The sequence below is a fragment of the Larus michahellis genome, chromosome 1, assembly GCF_964199755.1.
Source record: "Larus michahellis chromosome 1, bLarMic1.1, whole genome shotgun sequence".
Classification (NCBI taxonomy): domain Eukaryota; kingdom Metazoa; phylum Chordata; class Aves; order Charadriiformes; family Laridae; genus Larus; species Larus michahellis.
Genome location: NC_133896.1, coordinates 85,871,434 through 85,892,374, shown reverse-complemented (window position 1 = coordinate 85,892,374; position 20,941 = coordinate 85,871,434). Strand labels below are relative to the sequence as shown.

Here is a 20,941-nt window from a genome sequence, read left to right as displayed (position 1 = left end):
AGTCACCTACTTAAAGAGCATGACGTTTTTCAGAAGCATGGTATCTGGATACTTTCTCTTGCTAATTTGGAGTATATCTTTGTATTTATGCTTTTCTGACTTACTGACAGTTATGCAGACCCTCAAAAGCTTCGGTGTTTGCTTTATTCTGTTAATTTTAGCCACATGTTTTTTCCTCACCTTTCACTCAGCTTGTCAGCACTGGAATCTATGAAGCCACTTCATTTAATATGTTTGCTTCTTTGTATGTACGGCAGATTGTAATCCATCTACACCACTGAAGGAAAGCAGCCCTTTTTCCCCAATGGAAATGCAACCATTTTCCAGAAACAACCAACCCATTACTAGATAGGTGAATTCTGGAATGTCAGCATCCAAACTAGCATTACAGAGAGCGTAAATCAGCATTAACACTGTTACACACTTCATATAAGAGAGTTTACAAAGGTATTCTGGGGGTCATAGAAAATAACATTTCTCTCCCGTCTCCTGGTGAAAAGTTACTTTTGTGCAGTTTTGCTTTAAATACGCGGGGGTGGGGTGGAATTGTCAGCATGTAAAAAACTCCAAAAAGCAAACAGAAAAGCATAGTGATAAATAGGGAATTTTGTTTTTACTCCAGCAAAGATTTATCACTGTGAGAGTCTTGTGACTTTGACAAATTTTACAATAATGAGTTGTGTATACAACCTAAAATAACTGACAGAGAATAATATATTCCATCTGCTGGAGATGTCCCAGAAGGCTGACCCTCAGGGTCCAAAAACTCTCACATTTTTGTAATTTTTTCCTCCCTAATAAAACACATTACGAAACATGTATTCAGTTCATTTTGGGAAGCTATTCACTGCACTGAATAGCTGTTATTTGAAGATGAAACTCAAGTGCATGTAAAAGATTTCAGTTACACTCAAGTGTTATTTGTTTTTCTTCTATTTAGATCCATCTTTATGACCTGCCACTCACTCTTGCTATCATAAATAACTACCATCTTGGTATTTAAGTGCCTTCTTAAATCTTACAGGAACATTAACAATGCCAGAGAGTTCATACATGTCGTCATTCTGGTAACACACCCTGTTGCAGGGGAGTGTGTGCACCATGGTTGACAGAAGTACAGGTAAAGATCAGTTTCAAGACTACAGAGAACAATTATGGCTATAATCTCAGGTGAGAATGAAATCACTGAGGGCTTTAAATCACTACAGGAAAAAATTAAACCATACACCCTGGTATGAAAGAGTTCCTCAGTAGAAGCAATAGATATCCATGAAAAGAATATGCTGTACTAGAGTATCTTCAGCATCACAGTTATTTTCCAGACCTTTTTTTCTTAAATCCATGTTTGCTTTAGCTGATCCTTTTTAATGTCTTTCTAAATAGCTTCCTCATTGTGAGAAGTTTGACTTCAAACAAGGAATCTATTGTTGTGGAAAACTTTCGGCCTTTCCATTTCTGCAAGGATGGTCAAGTTCTTACGGTTACTGAAGATGGGGTTCGTCAGATCCTAAACCCCATGCATGGTGTAGAACCAAGTGCAAACTGTTTTTCTTTTAGATTATCAGGTGTTTGCTTCAAGATTCCATTATTTATGGCACATAAAGATTTAGCTTCTACACTATGCACTATCCAATACATGTTTTTTATTACACATACACAATTATCTCATTTTTATCTCAATCAGTTAATCTCATTTTATTTCAATAATTAATATCGATCATATCTACAGGCTTTATAAGGCTTCCCCTTTCTCAAACCTTCATATAGAAAAGGAAAGCATTTTTGCCAAACTTTGAAAGATATGCCTCCTATGCAAGTTTTAAGGATACCAGGTGGACATAGATACATTAGCAGGATATCCTAAGAAAAACCCTGCTTTCATGAAAAAAAAAAAAAAAAGGTGTGCTCACACAATGCAGATCCTGAATTAAGGTAAAACTCTCCTTTATCAAGGAAATTTTAACTTAATTTCAGTCTATTTCTGCACTTGCCAGGCATTTGTTTCAGGTCTCCCTACAGTCTCTCTCACATCTGACTGGAGCAGCCGACTAGAAGAGCAGCATTAAAGCAACAGCTCTGCTCCTCCTAGGTCAGGCCTATGAAAAGTGATCTAATTCAATCTTGAAGTTTGCCATCATCTGTAAAACATCCAGCTCCACAACCAATGAATAAAGTATTCCACTCTAGCAATACTGAAATAGAAGCTGGCATGGCCCTTTTCAATTGCCTTTTTAAATTATTTTCTCTGTCTCTTCTACTTTCAGCTTTTTAAGAGAGGAAAAAAATACCACCATTTACAAGCCTGAAGCCTAGTACTTCCACTTCCCAAGAATAGAAGAATATTAATTCTGGCAAGGAGAGCTTCACTGAGAGAAATCAGGTTTAAACTTTTGAGAGGTGTCAAGAATGTTCAGTCAATTGAGCAATCGAGTTAGCCAACTACATTCCTGGAAGATTTGCAACAGAAGGAATAAATCAGACAATCAAATTAAGTGTGACTTACGCCTGACGCTGTCTAAAAGAAAACGTGAAAGAAAATGAAAAATAGATAAAACTTAATTGGCAAGGGAATAATATGCATGGCTTTCTCTCAGAACTAGAATAAATTAGACCAGCTATAATAAGAGTACAAGAAATCATTTTCAGAAAAAGTGAAAAAAAATATTTTATTTTCCTCTGTTGCCAAGCTGTCAGGCAGAAAAAGATACAGGCTTGTCTTTTCAATCTCTTTCCTCTGATGCACAGAGCTTTGCTCAGACTAACTATGAACATTCAAGGAACATAGCTTAAGTGAATAAATGTGCGCTGGCAGGGTCATCAATACAGACAACAATAGTCTTCAACATCTTAACTGTTCAGGACTGTTAGAAGCTACACAACGCTTTGCTGCTTCTGTCCATCACTGACTGATACCACAATATCAAAAGACACTCAGCAAAATCTGCTATTACATGGTCAGCAAGGAAAGCTGCAGAGCTCTAATAAACATGTGTGAATGAACATAGAATTCTGTTCAGAGAAATGTAGTTAAAGCAGCAACTTTATTTATAAGCCACACCTTTGTCACACCTTTTGTCCCCTTTCACAGAACCCTACAAAATCACTGGAAATGTCAAACAACAATTAAAAATCCACCATTTCTGAAAAGCATTCTGACCTCAAATAGACAGATAGATGATTTACACAAGATTATAAGTCATAAGAAAGAACATGAGGGGTAATGAAAACCTCCATCAGTGCAAGAAACTCTTCCTCCCACAATGGCAGTTCATGGCTATCTCTTGCACGAAGCAGAGGCTTGAAAGTCTTTCTAAATCCCTATGGGAGGCAGATGCTCCTACCCCTTGCAGATGTACCTCAACATGCCACAGCTCTCATCTCCCTGCTATTCCACATCTGAGTGACTGCTCTAGCATGGATGACATCGGTTGCATTGACAATACAACCTAGCAAGTCTGTAAAGTCAGAACAACTGAGTGAAACTCCTACTTTTGATTGTGTTCAACACAGAAGACGCTACATATTCCCTCTGGGAGCAAAAATATTTGAAGTACTTTTTAATAAAGAAACCATCACATCAAGACTGCAGCCATACTCTCTCCAGGCTGAAATTGTGTGTCAGCTTCAATGTCACATAAAAGTAGCAATTTTATACAGAGTCCATGTTCAGGTTTATCAAAGACAGATGAAAACCTAAGTCAAAGCACCACATGATAACATACCTTTGACTAGAGCCAGCATCTTTGGATACCTCAGTTAACTTGGCAAGGCTTTGCATGCCTCTGGGTATGGAACATAACTCCTCAGACTATGAGGAAACAATCTCCCCTTGAGCTAAAGATTTAGCAGATCCAGAACAAGCACAAGTTTCCCCAACCCCATCAGACAAAGGATATCAACACAAAGGCAGAAAAATTAGCTTTGCAAAAAACCCCTCACTTCATAGTAAACAATACTATCTCATAGCCACATTTCCACTACAAAATTAAAAAAAAAAAAAAAATTACAAACAAAGCAGTATTTTAGCTCAGCAGTGAAATTCAGCCAGGTTGAAATTTCCAGGTTGAAATACAACAGCCACTTACAGCAACACACAATACTTTAAATGAAGCAAGAAAAAACCCCACTTACCAAAGCCTCTTGGTTGACATAGGCATAAAAATATTTCGCTGTTCCTATCACAATTTATTTGCACAATGTTTAAGACAGTGCTGTAAAAATGTAAAGATATGTTTCCTGTTTATTTTCCTTCCTTCAGGCTCTATGTGAGGTAAAGTTTAAAGGTGGGGTAGATCTGAGAAAGTTTTCCATCCAGCTCTGAGATAGTTCAAAAAAGTAAAATTAATGCTATGTCCAAAATCTTAATTGAGTTAACTTTGGTAAACAAAGACAGCTCTTTTAGTGTTCACACCATATGAATCTACAGATTTCCTTTAATTTGTGTCTCCCTGTTTTTGTTATGTAATTGCCCTTGGTTTGAGGTATCTTGCATTACTGATTAGTTTTAAATTATTTCTTCACAGACATTTTCCCTTCATCAGTTCAAGTCACTTTAACATTTTCACTTAAAAAATGCCAAACTGAACATAAGTGAAAGTAAATTACCTCCTGGTTCATCAATGTAGAAAGACACATCTTTTTTGTCTTCTTGTTCATCAATGTGATCATGAGTGATCTGAGGAATAGACAAGGCATTCTCTCCTGGGTTTATCACAGGTGCAGAACCGTTACCACAGCCTAGTTTCCCTTTTCTTTTGTATCTTCTTGCCTGTGGTAGCAGAAATGGGATGGTATCAGAAGATACTTATCAAAACCAGAAAAGTACACATATGAATTTCACTATGCAGTAAATTCATTTGAGTTTGTACTTTATTTTGTCTTTTTTTTAAAGAATGCAATTGAAATTCAGTGAAAGTGTTACATCCTTGGTTAATGTTTCAAAGTGGCTGATTCTGAATTATCAACTTAAATCTGATTTCATTCTCAGGAGAAAATGTCTAACGCATTCTGAAAATCAGGTCTCAAGTAAAATTTCTCAAACTGGGTCCAAAACTCAAGGCACTCAAAATACTAATCACTTGAGTACACAACAGCTTAGCTGTAACATCTTTCTGAAGTTCTAATTAAACATAACCATAGATTTTGAATTATGAGCTAGGCACTGTGCAGTCTTTTCAACTACAGAAGATTTCACCTTTTACCAAAAAGGCTGAATTAGGCACACCAGGAGAAGATAAATCCTTCCTCCTGCCTCAAAAATTGAAGTTCTCCTGATTTTGGAAGCCTAAGAGGCAGTGTTTATTAAACACCCTACAGTTGGTACATAAGAATGAAAAATGAAGGTTTGAATTTAACTGGTTTCAAGGCTGGTCTCCATTTGCCCTTGTGACTAGAAGTGACCAACAAAACAGCCACTCACATACTGACTACACAGCCTGTGCTGTCTACCTCCTGCATGATGCCACCACCTAGCTATATAAATACTGCTTCTCACAACATAGCATTTATTTCCAGTCTTCATGACTGCCTACCCTTTGGCTCTAGTCCCACCTGGTTCTACTACTCTCACATCTCAAAACAGAGATAAGAGGCATACGTTAACTTGCCTGATGCTCCAGTAACCTTCTGACAAGGAGCTGAGATCTAGGGCTACTGCACTCAATTCTGCAGAGTACTCTGGCCTCTGATGTGACCACTAAGCAGTTAGCTGAGATCAGCAAAGAGAATGAATATTTGCACGTATCAAGACAAACAGCTGCAGACTCAATATATTCACAAATGGGACAATGCTACTTGGTCTAAGTAAACCAATTCTAATTTATTACAGTCTGTATTCAGTCTTTTGGAATTCATTCTTGTGTTCAGTTCTGCAGCAATTAAACAAAAGCGTGTTCAAAATTAATCAAACAGGACATGAAAAATAGTAGAAATGGGCATTTATTGTAGACAGTGGATGCACTACCATGCATCAAAATGCTCCTAAAGGAAAGATTATGGGCTCTCATAGCAGGAAAAGAAACTAGGAATTCTCTGGAGAATAAAAAGCTGCAACGTGCACGACATGATCAATACACAGTGAAGTCTTTAAAATAAGAGGCTAGGTAGAGAAAGAACGAACTAGTCTCTTTTAGCAAGACAAGATAGTCCCTTGGTAAGAGATGAAAGAACCATTACTATGTTCTTGAATTAGGGTTAGCAGTTCACAGGGAAGTTCAGGTTTAATAATATATTAGGGAAGTCCCTCTCACTAGAGAAAAGAGAGGGAAAATACTAAGGGCACTAAAAGCTAGAAATTTTTTTCAGCTCTCCCACCATGGTTTGCCTGCTGTTCAGCAAAACGTACTACCCAGCCTTACTTCAGCTTCACCCTTTTCTTTCTTCACAGTTTTTCTGCCTCTAGTTAAGGACGAGATTGTAACTTTGCTATGAGACCCTCTGCTCAGCACCGAGTAGGTTGTACTGCTGTAACACCAAAACATTTTGTCAGTGTTAGGCTGATGGTTGGACTAGATGATCTGAAAGGTCCCTTCCAACCTAGGCAATTCTATGATTCTATATACACGTACACAGATCACACTGATAAAGCTTTCTACACGTGCTGCGTGGAAATCGTACTGCAATTCTCTGCTGGGCAATAGGCATCAGTGGGACTTCACTACCTAAAACCAGGCCTCTAACATCACTTTAGAAACCCTGGGTATTTGAGCTAGGCCTGCTGCAGACCTGGGCCTTTCCAGAAGGGGTGGCTGAAGGCTAGGCAAGCTCGCCAATGAAACTACCTAACTATGTTTCAGCAATCCCACCTGACAAACACTATTTCACTCTTCTGCAGCCACAGCTCAGGAATTTGTCCAAATTTCTACACACAGACACAAAGAAAAGTACCATGGAGAGAAGTATTTGAGCAAGACAAGCGTAGATACTGTCAGCCACATGTTGAAGGCAAACATAAATTTTTAAACTAGCTTTCTCCATTCCTTCTGTATGAACTACTATGCAAAATGGTTAAGTGTCATCAGTGACTTACACTGCCCTTTGAGAAGGTAAAGAAGACTTCAAAGTGGATAAAACAATGAAGAATCAGCACCTGCCAGACCACCAGGTCAAATTTAAGTTTCACTGTCCCTCAGGAATATTTCAAGGAAAATTAATCGCACTGTGGCATGAGGAAAACAATCACATGTCCCATTACAAACAGCTTTCAGTTCTCCAAGTTCTTTGGGCACTTCACAAGGATTTTTGCAAGTTATCCCAATCAAATTAAAAGCAAGAACAGAACAGAGCTCTGCCAACTCTCCATTACCTGTTTTCTCAGACTAGGGCTAGATGGCGCTGGTGTTTTTTTTGGATTTTGCACTGGCGGTGTAACATAGATCTTCCATGTTGCTGTAGAACTGCAGGATTTCTCTGCTGCATAGCACCGCCACAGCGTCTATAATAAAACCCAAACCCAATAATTTCGGTGAATAAGCAGTCACTGTTGTACTTGCAGGACAGCTAAGTTAGATTTTGCTTCAAATCAAACCGACAGCATTCTTCGATCAATGTAAAAACACTGCAAAGGGTTCTGACTGCAATTGCTGTGCTATACCACACAACACCACGCCTAATAAAATACACTCTTCCCTGTGTATAACTGTGTCGAGTATAATTTGCACCAGGAAACGTACACTTGGCACACAGTGATCTTAAGTATGCTCTTTGTAGTGATCTCCCTAAGAGCTGGGGTCTAACCTTGCCCACAGTAAAAAAAAAAAAGTAAAAAAATCAAACAACCCCCATAAAAGTGAATGCCAACGAGTGTCATCTAATACTGCTGTTTCCCTTTTTCTGCAGTGTGCCACATTTCAGTATTTGTGCACCATGCTATTGCATTATTCTTTCTATTATCATATAGAATGCTATGCAGGGACATTTTTCTAAACTGAGGTGCGTGTATACACATGTATGTGTACACATTCATCACCTCAGCATCTGGCAGATGCAGAGGACCTAAGGGAATATAAAAAGGCAGTTAGGAATTAAAGATTATAATGAAGAGCTTTTACTATTTTGTGAAATAGACTCATGGCATCCAGTTAAGGTCATTATGCTTGTGAATATCAGCTTAGTAAAGCCTCCTGTGCTCACTCATAAGAGGGGGAACAGGCTAGTTCTAATTCTCTCTAGTGACTGAAGTAGACGAAAAAGACAAAGTGGTTAAACACGGAATCACGGAATCTTCAGAGTTGGAAGGGACCTCTAGAGATCATCTAGTCCAACTCTCCTGCTAGAGCAGGATTGCCTAAAGCACATCCCTCAGGGCTGCATCCAGGCGGGTCTTGAAAATCTCCAGAGAAGGGGACTCCACAACCTCCCTGGGCAGCCTGTTCCTGTTCAACACAAATTGTAGATTTATAATAAAGTGCAGTAACTGTGATTCTCAGGACTTTAACTACTAGGCCATGCTCCCTCTCTAATACCCTCCTAAGCATTTCACTGTTAGGGGCCTTACCTGAATTAGAGAAGCTGCAGCTGGGATTTGTCTGTTGAAATGCTTCTGACGTTGCTTCTGCTGTACTTTCAAGGCAAAACCAGACCCCAGAATACCCTAAATATAAGCAAAATTACTAGTCAGACTCCAACATGGATTCACATGCCTAAACCAACTACTTAACATACAAAATAAACAGACAATTTATAAAAGACTCTCCTAGAAAAAGTTCTGAATTTTCAAATGTCCACGGTGACAGAAATCTAGTTATTCCAACAAAGAAATCTGAAATTGAGCACATTGATATTGGTATCATGTAACTCCAAAAACCAGCATATGTTTATTGCTGTGATCCACAGGTAACATTAGTCAGAGGCATTCCCAGAGGTGGTCGTGTTCGAAAGGCAACGCTACACAATGGTGGGAGAAGCAAATATTAATGTCACGTGACTGATCTATAGCTGTTCTTTGCACTTGTCTTTAATTCTTTGCCACAAAAATATCTCCACTACTAAAGCCAGAATCTAGTTTGATTTTCCAGGCAAATTGAGCAAAGAAGCCAAAGATATGCTTTATAATTTCAGCATTTCTGTTAAAACTGATAGTTACTGAAGAAATGCATTGTGTATTCTAATTATTTGGATGCTGCTGTCTTTTTTTTCCCCCCATTCCGTTATTTGAAGATCCAAAAAGCCCAAAGATGCTTTATAGTACCATGAAGGAAAAGAGATGCAGTTTCCTAGACCTCTTCTTTGTGGTAGTGTTCCTCTCCTCACAGGACCACAGATTTTTCCAATATAGTCATAAAATAACAGAAACAAAGAAAGTTTGACTTCTGTCATTGACACGCTGATAAAAAGTTCTTTTTCTCTTTACCTCACCGAATAGTTTAATTTCTTCGAATAGTTAAAAGTCATTCTTATCTCCTTCCTAGGCCACATCTCTCTGAAATGACCGCAGTAAGGATGTAACAGTTTCACTCATTTATGTGTGGGTGCACAGATACACAAACATACACTTGAGGATGTGTGTGTCCACAAACATTCCAAAACAACACACAACCCCATTATTTGCTATCAAAGGCACCAGTTTAGAACTACCTAATTGTGAGCCCAAGTCAGACAGACAGTTTAAAAAGTAAACCAAGTTCTACTTACCGCTGGCAGCGCAAAGAAAGATATAGCAAATACTGAAAAACAGGAAGCTATTGTCTTCCCAATCCATGTCTGGGGAACTTTGTCTCCATAGCCAATTGTCGTGACCGTTACCTAGGCCAGAAACAAACACCTGATCACTGCAATGCCGTACCCTTTTTCCCCAAACACAAAAATAAAAGGAAGAAAAAAAAAGTAGAGAAGTATCAGGAGATACATATGGATCAACAGTGTTTAGATTTCTGTATAAGGAAACCACAAGACTATGCTAAACTTAACTGCTGGACTCAGGATAACTGTTCTCACAGTTTGTATCTGGCTGCTTCCACCCTCCCAAACTGGAAGGATTGGCCCTGTGTTCTTGAGACCGTAGACTTGCAGTTTTTCTGCTTTTGCTTTTAAAAATGCAGTTCCATGGGGCTAAGGAGAGCGCCTTGAAAGCACTGACTTGCACACAACCAGTGCACAGACATTGGCCAAACTCCGCAGTCAGGCAGAGACGCTAGCTGCCCTAGGGTAAGCTATGCGCTGTGCTGGCAGGAAGGGAAAGGGACAGGACTAACACCAACTCAGCTGAATCTTCACAGCAGGAGGAGGAACACACAACCATTCCAGGACACTTTATCTCCCAAAGTAAATAAGCCAATAAACCAAGACCTAAATACAGTTGAGCCCCACGCTAAGCTTTTTTTCTTCCCCCCCAAATACAGCTCTTTGCCGCTCAAAATTGTGTTTCAGACATAGGATGCACCTTACTACTGCACCTGGATCTGCTCATTGCCCATCAAGGTGCAGTAAGGGCCAGGTACTTCCTAAGGGATGAGGAGCCCAGAGTCAAGGGGGATAACACAGCCAAGCAGGGTAGTACCTCCTCAGTCCAGACCCAATCCCCCAGCACCCAAGCAAAACAGATACAGAAAGAGTAACCGGGTCTAATCAAGAATCCAGATTATAAGGCAAGGAGGCACATCTGACATCAAGCCAGGAAGTCCATCCACAGGCCAGGATTAACATCGCCCAGGCTGAGCCTAAATAAGAGGCCCTGGGCCATTGGTGTTCAGGTGGTCCCAGGTGTGGCTGGTCTGGGCCATTAAGGCTTTTTAGCCTATTCAGAGTCCTGATGCTGCCATAAAATGGTATGACAAAGATGACTTGCACCCCTGGGAAGTGGAAAGCTTCTGATGAGGAAATGAAGAATTCTGTCACCAATACCAACCACTGGGGAGAGCTTTAAATAGAAAAAATGTACTTCTGCTTGGGAGCACCAGCCCTAAACCCAGTCCCTCTCCCTTCACTTTGCCTTGAATGGTAGCAGAAATGCAGCCAAAACAGACTTAAAAGAATATGTAAATTTACACTGACTACAAAAGAAGATGTGACAATACTGCCTTTTACGGGAAAAGTTGCTGCCAAATACTTAGATATTATGCAAAAATAGGCTTCTCAGAAGAAACTATCAGCAATAAAGGCATGGGAAGAATACATTTCCTCCTCCTCTCTGAGCAGTTCTATGAAGAGGTGCAAGGAAGATTTGCAGGGAAAAAATTACCAACTACTATCAAACTGAGTTTTTCCAAGTTAAAAAAAAAAAATTAGGTTTGTGTTTATTCATCATTAATTTCTCATTTGATGAAGTCAACTTTGTAGTATCTATATCCTGTAATGAATATTGTTATTTTGAACTGCAAACTGGTCTCAGCAGGAGCTCTGTCTTGCCAGGTGTTTGTCCAGATTTAATGTGGCTTGCCTATGAAGTGACTCAGGTGTTGTGTACTGCCAGCAGTACAAACAGACATGTTTGCCAGCCCCAAAATTAAACCAGACCCCCCCCCCAAAATTCAACTTTGAAATGCAGTACATATTAGGGGGGAGTGGACGAAGTTAAAGCAGTGTTTCTTTAATGCCACTTCAGCCCCTCAGTGCACCCAGATGACCCCTTAAAGTCTGGGATTTTTCCTTCCTTTTCCTCTCTTTTTTTCTTATGAAAGGCTTCTTGGTTTTTTGAGTTCTCCAGCACTCAGGACTTAAAACCAAACTGCAGTGATGTTGAGTTGCCTTAGTGTTACTATGGAAGACAGCATGAAAGCTGTAACCACAGAAAAGATGATTTTCCATCTCTACAGCAGGCATTTGGCTGGCAGATTCCTGCAGGTGCCTGAACATGTCTCAGAAAGTTTCTCCCTGGCTACCTTAAGAGGGTTCCTTCTGGGTAATCTAATTAGTGCATTGAAGTACATGGAAAGGATTATAAACAATGTAATTCTCTGGCTTTCTTAATCACAACCAGAATCTTTTTCTACTTGTATATCCAAAAGTTATTAGTTATCTGCTCGGAGATGTTTAATAACTAGGCTTTGAAAAATTACACCTCCTTCTTGACATAGATTTACTATGGCATATTCCAGCTGGTAGGCACATGCTTTAATGCAGGCTCTGAAAATGCACTTCAAAAAAGGAAGAACTCTAATTTAGTAGAAGTGAAAAGGGCTTCTCACATGCTTTAAGATAGGCAGGAGTCCTGAAGTTTGAAGAGTCAGAACTGCATACCTCAAAAAACATGTTAAATATACAGGGAGTCAAACTGCTACCTCTGGCATGGAAATTCATTGCTGGAAATTCTGAGCAATTGATCCCAAGTACTTCTGCCAGTTAACACCCATTTACTGGAGGGACTATTTAACTCAAGTTCAATGGAACAGAATAGTCCAGCTTGCAGCAAAACCAATAAGCATTACCAACAGCAAGAGATGAGCACGGAAGAGCCAACAGAAAAGAAGCCTCCTCCATGCCCTTCTTCTTTCCTAAAGAAAAAATACTCAGAAAGGACAGAAAAACTGCTGTGACATGGATTGCAATTCTGGCAGACTGACAGCGCTGTTGGAAATGCTTTTGCATGTGTTCTAACATACTATAACTTCTGGAAGTGGCTTCATATAACATTTCACAAGCTTTTGATATGTCTTTGCCATTTAATCTGTATGCCAGCCAAATCTAGGTGAAACAACCTTGCATTTGATTGTAGTGAGTGAACATAGTTAGCATTTAATTCCAACTCTCATTCATTCTTTATTTTCCCTTTTCTTCATATTTAAACCTTTCAGGTCATTTGTATCAAGTTCAGCAAGCTTGCACTTTCTGCTCAGAGCAAAATGTTACCCACAATACACTCTGTGGTTTTTGTCAGACACATAAGACTTTCAAATACTTGCTACCAAGACTTTTTTCCTATGGTTCAATTTTGAAAGGCAAAAGTGAAATCAAATTTCTCTCCTTAGTAACTCCACATCTGTGTTTCTATGTTACAGAAGATTTGAAAAGAAAAAGAAACTGATTCACTTTGTCCTTTGTCACTGTTCCCAGCTGTGAACTGCACCTGCACCGTGACTCACTAAGGCTGAGGGGGCCTAGAGGGCTGGAAAGCTTAAACAACAATTTAAACAGTGTTCTTCATGTGCCTCACACAGCTAGAGAAAGACAAAGCTGATTTTATCTTGCTTTTACACAAAACAAGTCAAGTTTTGGAAAACAACCACAAAACCTATTGAACACTTTGCAAGGCATATACATACACTTTGAAATATGGATTCCAAATCATCTACCTCAACAACGTAAAGTAATGCACATTTTAAATTTATTTGTTCGTCTTCATAATGGGAAACTCCTTTCAAATTAAGTTCAAAATATTAACAAAATATGCCTGTATAAACACATCCTGACTTTTTTGTCCTTATTTTTTTACTCTCTACTTAAATCAAGGCTGTAGCTTCTAGTATTTAAAAATATTTCATAATCCATATCTAAACATTCGATGCAACTTACAAAGCAAGCTCTGGATAACTAGAGATAAAATAATAAAATAAGAAGGAAAGGTAGAAAAAGTACATTGGCTTCACGTGGAACTTTTATTACATGTAGGAATAACCTATGCATGAATATACATGGACAGAATCAGATGCTAAAAACCATAGCTAGTTCCCAAACTGATTGCTGAAAATCATTTTTTGTTTTCCACCATACCTTGCTCCCCTCAGTTTGATAAGGGGTTCACCTTCCCTCCCGTTCAGGTCCGAATTTGGGCATTTCTGTCCTTTTGCATTTACAGGCCTAGGAATTACTTTATGAAACACCAAAGGCATTGTGCAGAGCAAACATGAATCACCACCCTTTAATGATAACATATTGAATTAAGACCTCCTTATTAATAAACTAGACGCTTTCCATTTCTTTCACTGGTGTCATTCTAATTCACATGGTGCTACAAACCTCTTTGAAACTTCACTATGCTAGAAAAATTTATGACATATTTCTCATAGATATAGCTGAACTAGCGCAAACTTTTATGGGAGCCCCTAATGCTACTGAAGTTCCCACAAGCAGGCCCACTTTAAATTAAATGTACTTCACAGACTATTAGTAGCTAGGCCGTTAGTAAAAACAGAAACAGTAGCTGCCTTCCACTGCATTCAGTTACTTCAACACTGGTATTCGAGTCGAACCACTCAAATAATAGCTGAATAAGTGAACCTCTGTACTGGTTTATTTTCTTAAAGTAGACATGGGGTGTCTTTCATAATGTCAATTACACCCTAATTGTTTTACTTTTGCTTTTAAAATATAGCACAATCTGTGCTTCTGGGATATTTATTCCTTTCCTCCACCAGCTAGAGGTTAATCTCTTGTCTATAACCATGAGGTTTTACGGTCTGAAAATTTTATCATATATCTATTGAGGACTTTAACAAGTGATTGTTGTACAGGCTAGTTCATGATAACTATATTGGCATTTTTCCAGTCTATCGTCTAAGAACAAATCCAGTTTATTATGTTTCAAATCACTCTTGAAATATATCCTTCTCTCTCTGGAAGTTGGTGGCTCTGCATCTGTTCTAGTCCTCTCATTTTTCTCTGTCACTAACACTGATGTGATGAATCTGCTTGGGTTTGTTATAATGAGACAGCCAAGTCATAAAATATATGAGGTGCTCTGGTGGGGAAAAAGGATGACAAGAGAAGAGATGGTTCGTGCAACAGCTAATAAGGAGGGAAAACATGAGTCACAGTGAGAAACATGATGAGAAGAGCCATATGAAGGGAGTGTAGAAACATTCTGGTCTCTTATTCTGTTCATAGCTAGCTATTCCATTTTCAACTGATTCTGGGCATGCACACAATAATTACCACAATGCTTTCATAATCCCAGTTCCTCTTAATGATATTTTTTCCTTTATTTCACCAGACATTTGCACTGACCCTGACTGATGGTTGATATCCAAAGGAGTTGAATCTGTGAGGCTTTGCCAGCTGCTTTAGATGGAGCTATTTACCTTTACAGTGAATCGTGGAATTATTTAAAAAAACCAGGAACCTGTAACCTGCAGCAAGGTCTTCATTATTACTGAGAGTGAGCTTTACATGAAAAGATACAAAAAATAGGGTGATTAACCTAATTTCCACAAATAGGATATACTTTTAAAGTTATGCACCTTTTGCAGATAATTAAGTAGATTTTAAAAGAAGTGGTATAGGTTTTGGAGGGCATTTATACTCTTTTTAAATATGTATTTCAATGTGGACTTTTTGTATCTGTAAACATTCAATGTTCTTTGCCAAGGACTTGCTATCGTGCTTTTGCAATAAAGTTTAATACCAAAATAATTTAATTGTATTTATTATATTTTTTCCTGGATCCTTTTTAAAAGGTTGTCAAGCTTCCCTACAGACATACATTCTGCAAAGAAAGAAATGTCAGAGTTTTTAACAGGATCACAACTTTAACAGAAAATCTTGTCCACTAAGTTTGCCCCATGCATTTTGTTGGTGAAGACTTACCACACCCCACCAAAGGGCATCAGCATAGCTGGAGAAACCCGTCTTTCCATCCTCATCAACTGCATCTTTCTCAGCAAGATAAACAAAATAGGATGAAAAAATTAATCCCAAGAATCCAATGTACAACGTGGTTATGAGTTCCTATTAAGAGAGAAAGCAAAAAATTATATAAGGTTTACATCATGTATATATCATATCATTGTAAAACATTGTAAATATCTGAGGGGTTTTTTGCATCACAGTAGAAAAATTAATAAGTTATATCTCAGGTATGAATTTTGCTTCCACTAGAACAGGTAGTTCAGTGACTTGTTTTCTATTCATATCAGAGTAAAGAATTCAAGAAGCCATCATTTATACAAAATCATTTGGACAGCTAAATGTAGGGTGGGACATCTCTCCTGTTTTATGTCTTACGAATGGGAATCATTCCATTTAACTGTGCACGCAAAATACCAAATGTTAGTACATTTTAAAAATAGTAAAACAGCTTCAGAAATGCATGTTATGAACAGTATGCTAAAATACAGTTAAGAAATAACCATGTCTTGTGATTATGACCATATCTAAGCAATAAACTCATGTATCTGATATTTAGATTGCTTAAGACTAAATATTGATGCCTTAACAGTTTCATGTTAAGATAAAATAAAATCTTAAGATACAATATGTTCGGTAGGTGTAACCTCTACTTCAGTCCTGAAAAACAAAGACCATTTGAGGCTAGACCACTTTATTAGAAGGGACTTTTGTTAGGGCATGATACAGTGCTTGTGAAGGTATCAGTTTCTCTATAGATTTTTGGATAGGAAAGTTGTATCAGAACTGACACAACTTAGACACAGGACAGTTAGAGTCCTAAGGAAAAATGTGCTTGTGCATTTAAACAAGCCAAAATGTGTGGTGTCACAGATGCAAAAACGTGTAAAGCTTATAAAAACATCACTACTTCATAATAAAATGAGATATTCACCCACCCCTCAGGAAAATCAAATACCTAGTTATGAGCGAAAACAGCCTATTTTAATTAATTAAAGTTTACTATACTTCAATAGTTAACACATACTATTGCTTTAGTTTCCTTGCACATATTTAGCCATCTTTATTATGAAACATTGTAGTACTACATCTTCGTTGGCATCTTCCTTAAATTCCTGACAGATTACAGGAATTTACAGGAATTAAAATTCCTGTACAGGAATTAAAATATTCCCATAAGATAAATTTAAAATTAAAACCCGTCTAAAAAGGATTGCCTCTACTTATAAAGTATATCAGGTTTTCACAGATTTTCACTAACACTCTACCCATGTTTCTTAAAATGTTTGTGAGGGAAGGTTCAGGTTTTATCACCAAACTTCCTTCAGATTTTTTTTTTCTTCTCTTTTTCATTTCCTTATAATAGCTTCCTGCGAAAACATAGCCCTAGTAGCTAGTAACTGCATTCAGCAGCGGAAACTATACTCTTTCTCTATTATAGCACTAATTAAAATCGAGCTTCAGCAAGTTTTTAAGCAATCTTGGCACAAATCAAAGTAGGTGTTTTTTCTCTAATCATTTAATAATGATTATAACGACCTAAATAATGAATTTTGATAGCATTCAGTTTTGCCCATGGGCAAGTCATTTAATCTAAGCCTTAACTTTTTGCAGGCCTGTTTGCTAAACAAGGCGGCTGAAAGAGGAAATAAAACTTGGGTTTTCAGTAGTTCAGATTTCTACGCTGGTCACCATGCTTTTCTGATCTTTTCCTCTAATGATAATGGTAGACTGTGTATTTGTAGATATGACTTGATTGCTCTGAAAAGTTCCTTATGGTTACATTTATAGTTGACTATTTACATTTCTCTAATTATTCAATACTTTTTGGTTTGCCTACACAATATTTTTTCAATGCAAGATAAAACTGTTTTAACACCTCAGTGATCCACAGAAAACTACAACAGAAATGGAGACTAATTCTTGTTGCCTGCTTACAAAGAAAACACTCTGCTTTCATCTCTGGTAGATTTGTGACTTCCTTCCACACCAACAGGAATCTTTTAGTTACACTTGGTATGTTGCTTACATCTCAGATATTAATAGATTTTACATGTTATAGAGGAATGGCCATCACTGCTTTCTTTTAATTTTGTCTCAGAGGATGGAATCAGAGAGCGTGAAGTGATGGCTTTTTGAGAAGTGGGCAGAAAAATGTTTTTCAGAAGTGCTATGCATAGTCTTATGAGATTCCATCGAACAGGCTGAAATAGCAACAGAACTACTCAGGTTATTTCACCATTGGCACCTCTCAGATCGTCCTATTCATCTAAAGACTGAACTCTTGTTAAGTAAAGCCCAGATGCAAATGTAATTGCCTTAGATTTATTCTAAATGTTAAATATGCTAAATATGTATAGAGAGACAAAATACTACATGCCTATATTTAATTATTAAGAACAATCGCAGCAATCTAATACATACTGCATTTAAGAGAGGGCGCATAAAATTTTAAAATAATACGTGCTTCAAGAAAGACGGAGAGAGTAGTGTCTACCAATGTCAAATACTATGAACTGATACACAATCTCAAAGCAAACTGCATTTTGCATGAATTTTTAATAGATAAAGCTTAAGAATAAAGAGTGTTGTGTAATCCAAATGACTGTTTTCAGCAAGGACTTTCAGATACATATATGCAAAGGAAATATCAAGAACGAAAACCAAATATGCACAAAAGTAAATTTGAGTATTGAGAGACTCGAGTCAACACATTTTTTTTAACTTAGACAGATTTATATTTTCAGCGACAATAAGGACCACACAATATAAAATTCAACACTGAGGAAAAACTGAAGAAAACCCCAAATCCACAATTCATCAGTAACTCCCTCCTCTAAGCAGTAGAAGACCTCAGAAAGCAAGGTGACGAATAAGTAAAACTAATTGAGAGGCTTATAAGATGGAGCTGTATTGGCTAACTCAGTTTTTCAGTAAGCTGCATGATTTTTCCATGTCTTTCCATTACCACATGACTCATGTTTTGTTGCTTTTGGCACGAAATGCTTGTATAAGCTCAACCTGCTGAAAATAGAAGAGCATACTAGCCAACTCAGGCCTGAGTGAGCTAATACAGCTATATGCAAAATTCCAAAACACATGGAAATCACTGGTGACAACTTTAGTAAGCTCCTCTGGACCCGCAGAGGTCTGAGTCCTTGTTATTTTCACAGGTCACAAAGATGTGAATTTATTTTTTCACATTGTTTAAGGGTTTAGGGTCCCATTTTTTCTGAGAGTACCAAACTCAACAAATAAATGAAGACCTTGTAGTCTGCCTGTAAAGTGAAAGCAGCTGAGGTGTTTTTGTTTTCTTTTATTTTTTAAACAAAAATTTCTTTAAGAGACTGGACAGGAATAAAGGTTCCATTTTCCCTTCTGTTTGGTCCCATGCTAGGGTTTCAGCTACACTTGTCCAATGTCAATACAGAACCGTGTGTTTGATGATTTTTTTTTTATGAATGTGTTAGTGGGTGATCTGCTTTGACAAGTACTACAGATCTGTAGAGTTTTATGTATCGTCATAATCATTTCTTTGGATTAGAACTTCAGGTGCATTTATTCATAAATTCAAGGGTATTTTTTTCCTTTTAAATCACTGAACTTATTTACGTTTGTGACATTTAAGATTTAAGTGTTATATTTTGGAGATAGTATTTCCAGGTTCTTGACTAAAACTCTGAACACCCACAGGAAAAAATTCTCTCAGACAAACACCTCTGTCAGTAAGGTTTGCAAACGTTGAGAAAGTGTATTTGGATACCAGCTCTGCCCTACATAGATATCCATGTAATGCGACCATAATAAATGAAGACCACACAGAGTTGGAGCATTAAAAGTCATCCTGTTGTACAGGATGAAAGTAGGCTTTATACTAGAGCACTTTTAAGAGATTCGTTTCAAATCGGAACTTCGGTTTGCATCAATGCTTCACAGTCATCGTGACATAAAATTTCCTTCAGTACTGGGGGAGAAAAATAAAGGAAGGAAAAGTAACCTTTAATATTAAATTAATCTTTTGGATTAAAAACCTCCCATTCTCTGTCCCAGAACAAAATTTTTCTAAATAGCAAATGAAACAATGCCTGTGTGGAAATCTATGAACATTTGTCAGTATCTGGAGAACAAATCTACACTCATAAAGAGTAGGTTAAAGAACCACTCTTACAAGTCTGATGTAAACATTCATAGCACAGTATTAGCCCTCCACAGTATGGTATGATATGCAAGATTTAAAGGCTAATGATAAGAGGTTATTATTATGTTCATAAAGCTAAGTCGTCTTTTCATCAAACAATCCCATGATGCTGAAAAAGAAGCCTTCAGCTATAAATTTTTAGAAGTCTGCACTAAAACATTTAAGCTTTTCCTGCTTAATGAACTTTTAGACAGAATAACTGTTTCAAAGCTTTAACAGATATATCACTATTTACATCCAAGTTTACTTTTGTGATGGCACCCTTGAAAAAGTAACTTTATTATAACTATAGTAGCTATAACTTATAAGTTATTATAATTATAAGTAACTATGTTATCATAACATAATTAGTATTTTTATTTATAGAATGGATTAGAAAACTCCTTATTATTTAAATAATTGACTTGTTCTATCAAGGTTTTTCCACTAGGATTTGTTTTTCCACAGATCAACCAAGCTAGGAACACATCTTCCGTGAAGGCAGTGGACAGGATTTGCAATATGAAAGGCAGCTCACATAACTGCATTTGATAAATTATATTGAAGGATAACATCAAAGAGTACAACAGTTAATTTCCAAAAAACCACTGATGCTGATACCCTGTTAGCTGCCGACCAGAAGTAAAGAATAGTGTTCCCTTTTTAAAAGTAGAAAGAAACACATGATGGACATTTAAAGTATTTCTTCTCTTGCAACAGAAACTTTTCTTTTAAACCAGACTAAGATTTGAAGTCCGTGAAAAGAATATAGTAAAGTAAAAAAGATCTTAAAGATCTCTTTAAAGATCTAGTACCTGACGATGTATGAAAACAACTGATCCTAATAGTCGCCAGGTGCCACCCTGTCGATCTACATGAAGCATGCGAAGTATTTGGAGAAACCGGATCCCCCTGTAAGAAAAACAGGACATTAAATAAAACTAATGTTTGAGAACAATACTGCTCTATCTACACATAGATCGCTATGTTCACTAACATTGTGCCATATTAGAAAACAGTGATGCATTGCCTCTGGCTAGGGTTGCATCTTAGACTTGAGACATCTCAGTAGACAGTATGTTTAGATCACATTTCATTATATTCAAATATATTCAGAAATACTGGCGAGGGCACCAATTAGTTAAAAGAAAAAAAATTCTAATTCATATGCTTTCAAACTCAGAGGATACTTGCATATTTTACCTGATTATGATTCTCAAATGCTTCCTTTCCAAGCAAAACCAGTGCTTCAAGCTTTGCTAGCATAAA

At 37.5% G+C, this 20,941-nt stretch overlaps 1 protein-coding gene across 5 annotated transcripts in view; it reads right to left on the bottom strand.

Annotated features, from left to right (window-relative positions):
• Positions 1-20,941, bottom strand: part of LOC141744238 (potassium voltage-gated channel subfamily KQT member 1-like) — a 514,016-nt gene that overhangs the window by 436,122 nt on the left and 56,953 nt on the right. For all 5 annotated transcript variants that reach the window (XM_074589763.1, XM_074589745.1, XM_074589740.1 and 2 more), the window contains exons 6-11: positions 20,488-20,584; positions 15,457-15,597; positions 9,631-9,741; positions 8,495-8,590; positions 7,304-7,432; positions 4,606-4,768 (exon numbers count right to left, since the gene is read on the bottom strand). In XM_074589763.1, the coding sequence (XP_074445864.1) occupies positions 4,606-4,768; positions 7,304-7,432; positions 8,495-8,590; positions 9,631-9,741; positions 15,457-15,597; positions 20,488-20,584 (737 nt within the window). The remainder of the gene's footprint in view (positions 1-4,605; positions 4,769-7,303; positions 7,433-8,494; positions 8,591-9,630; positions 9,742-15,456; positions 15,598-20,487; positions 20,585-20,941) is intronic.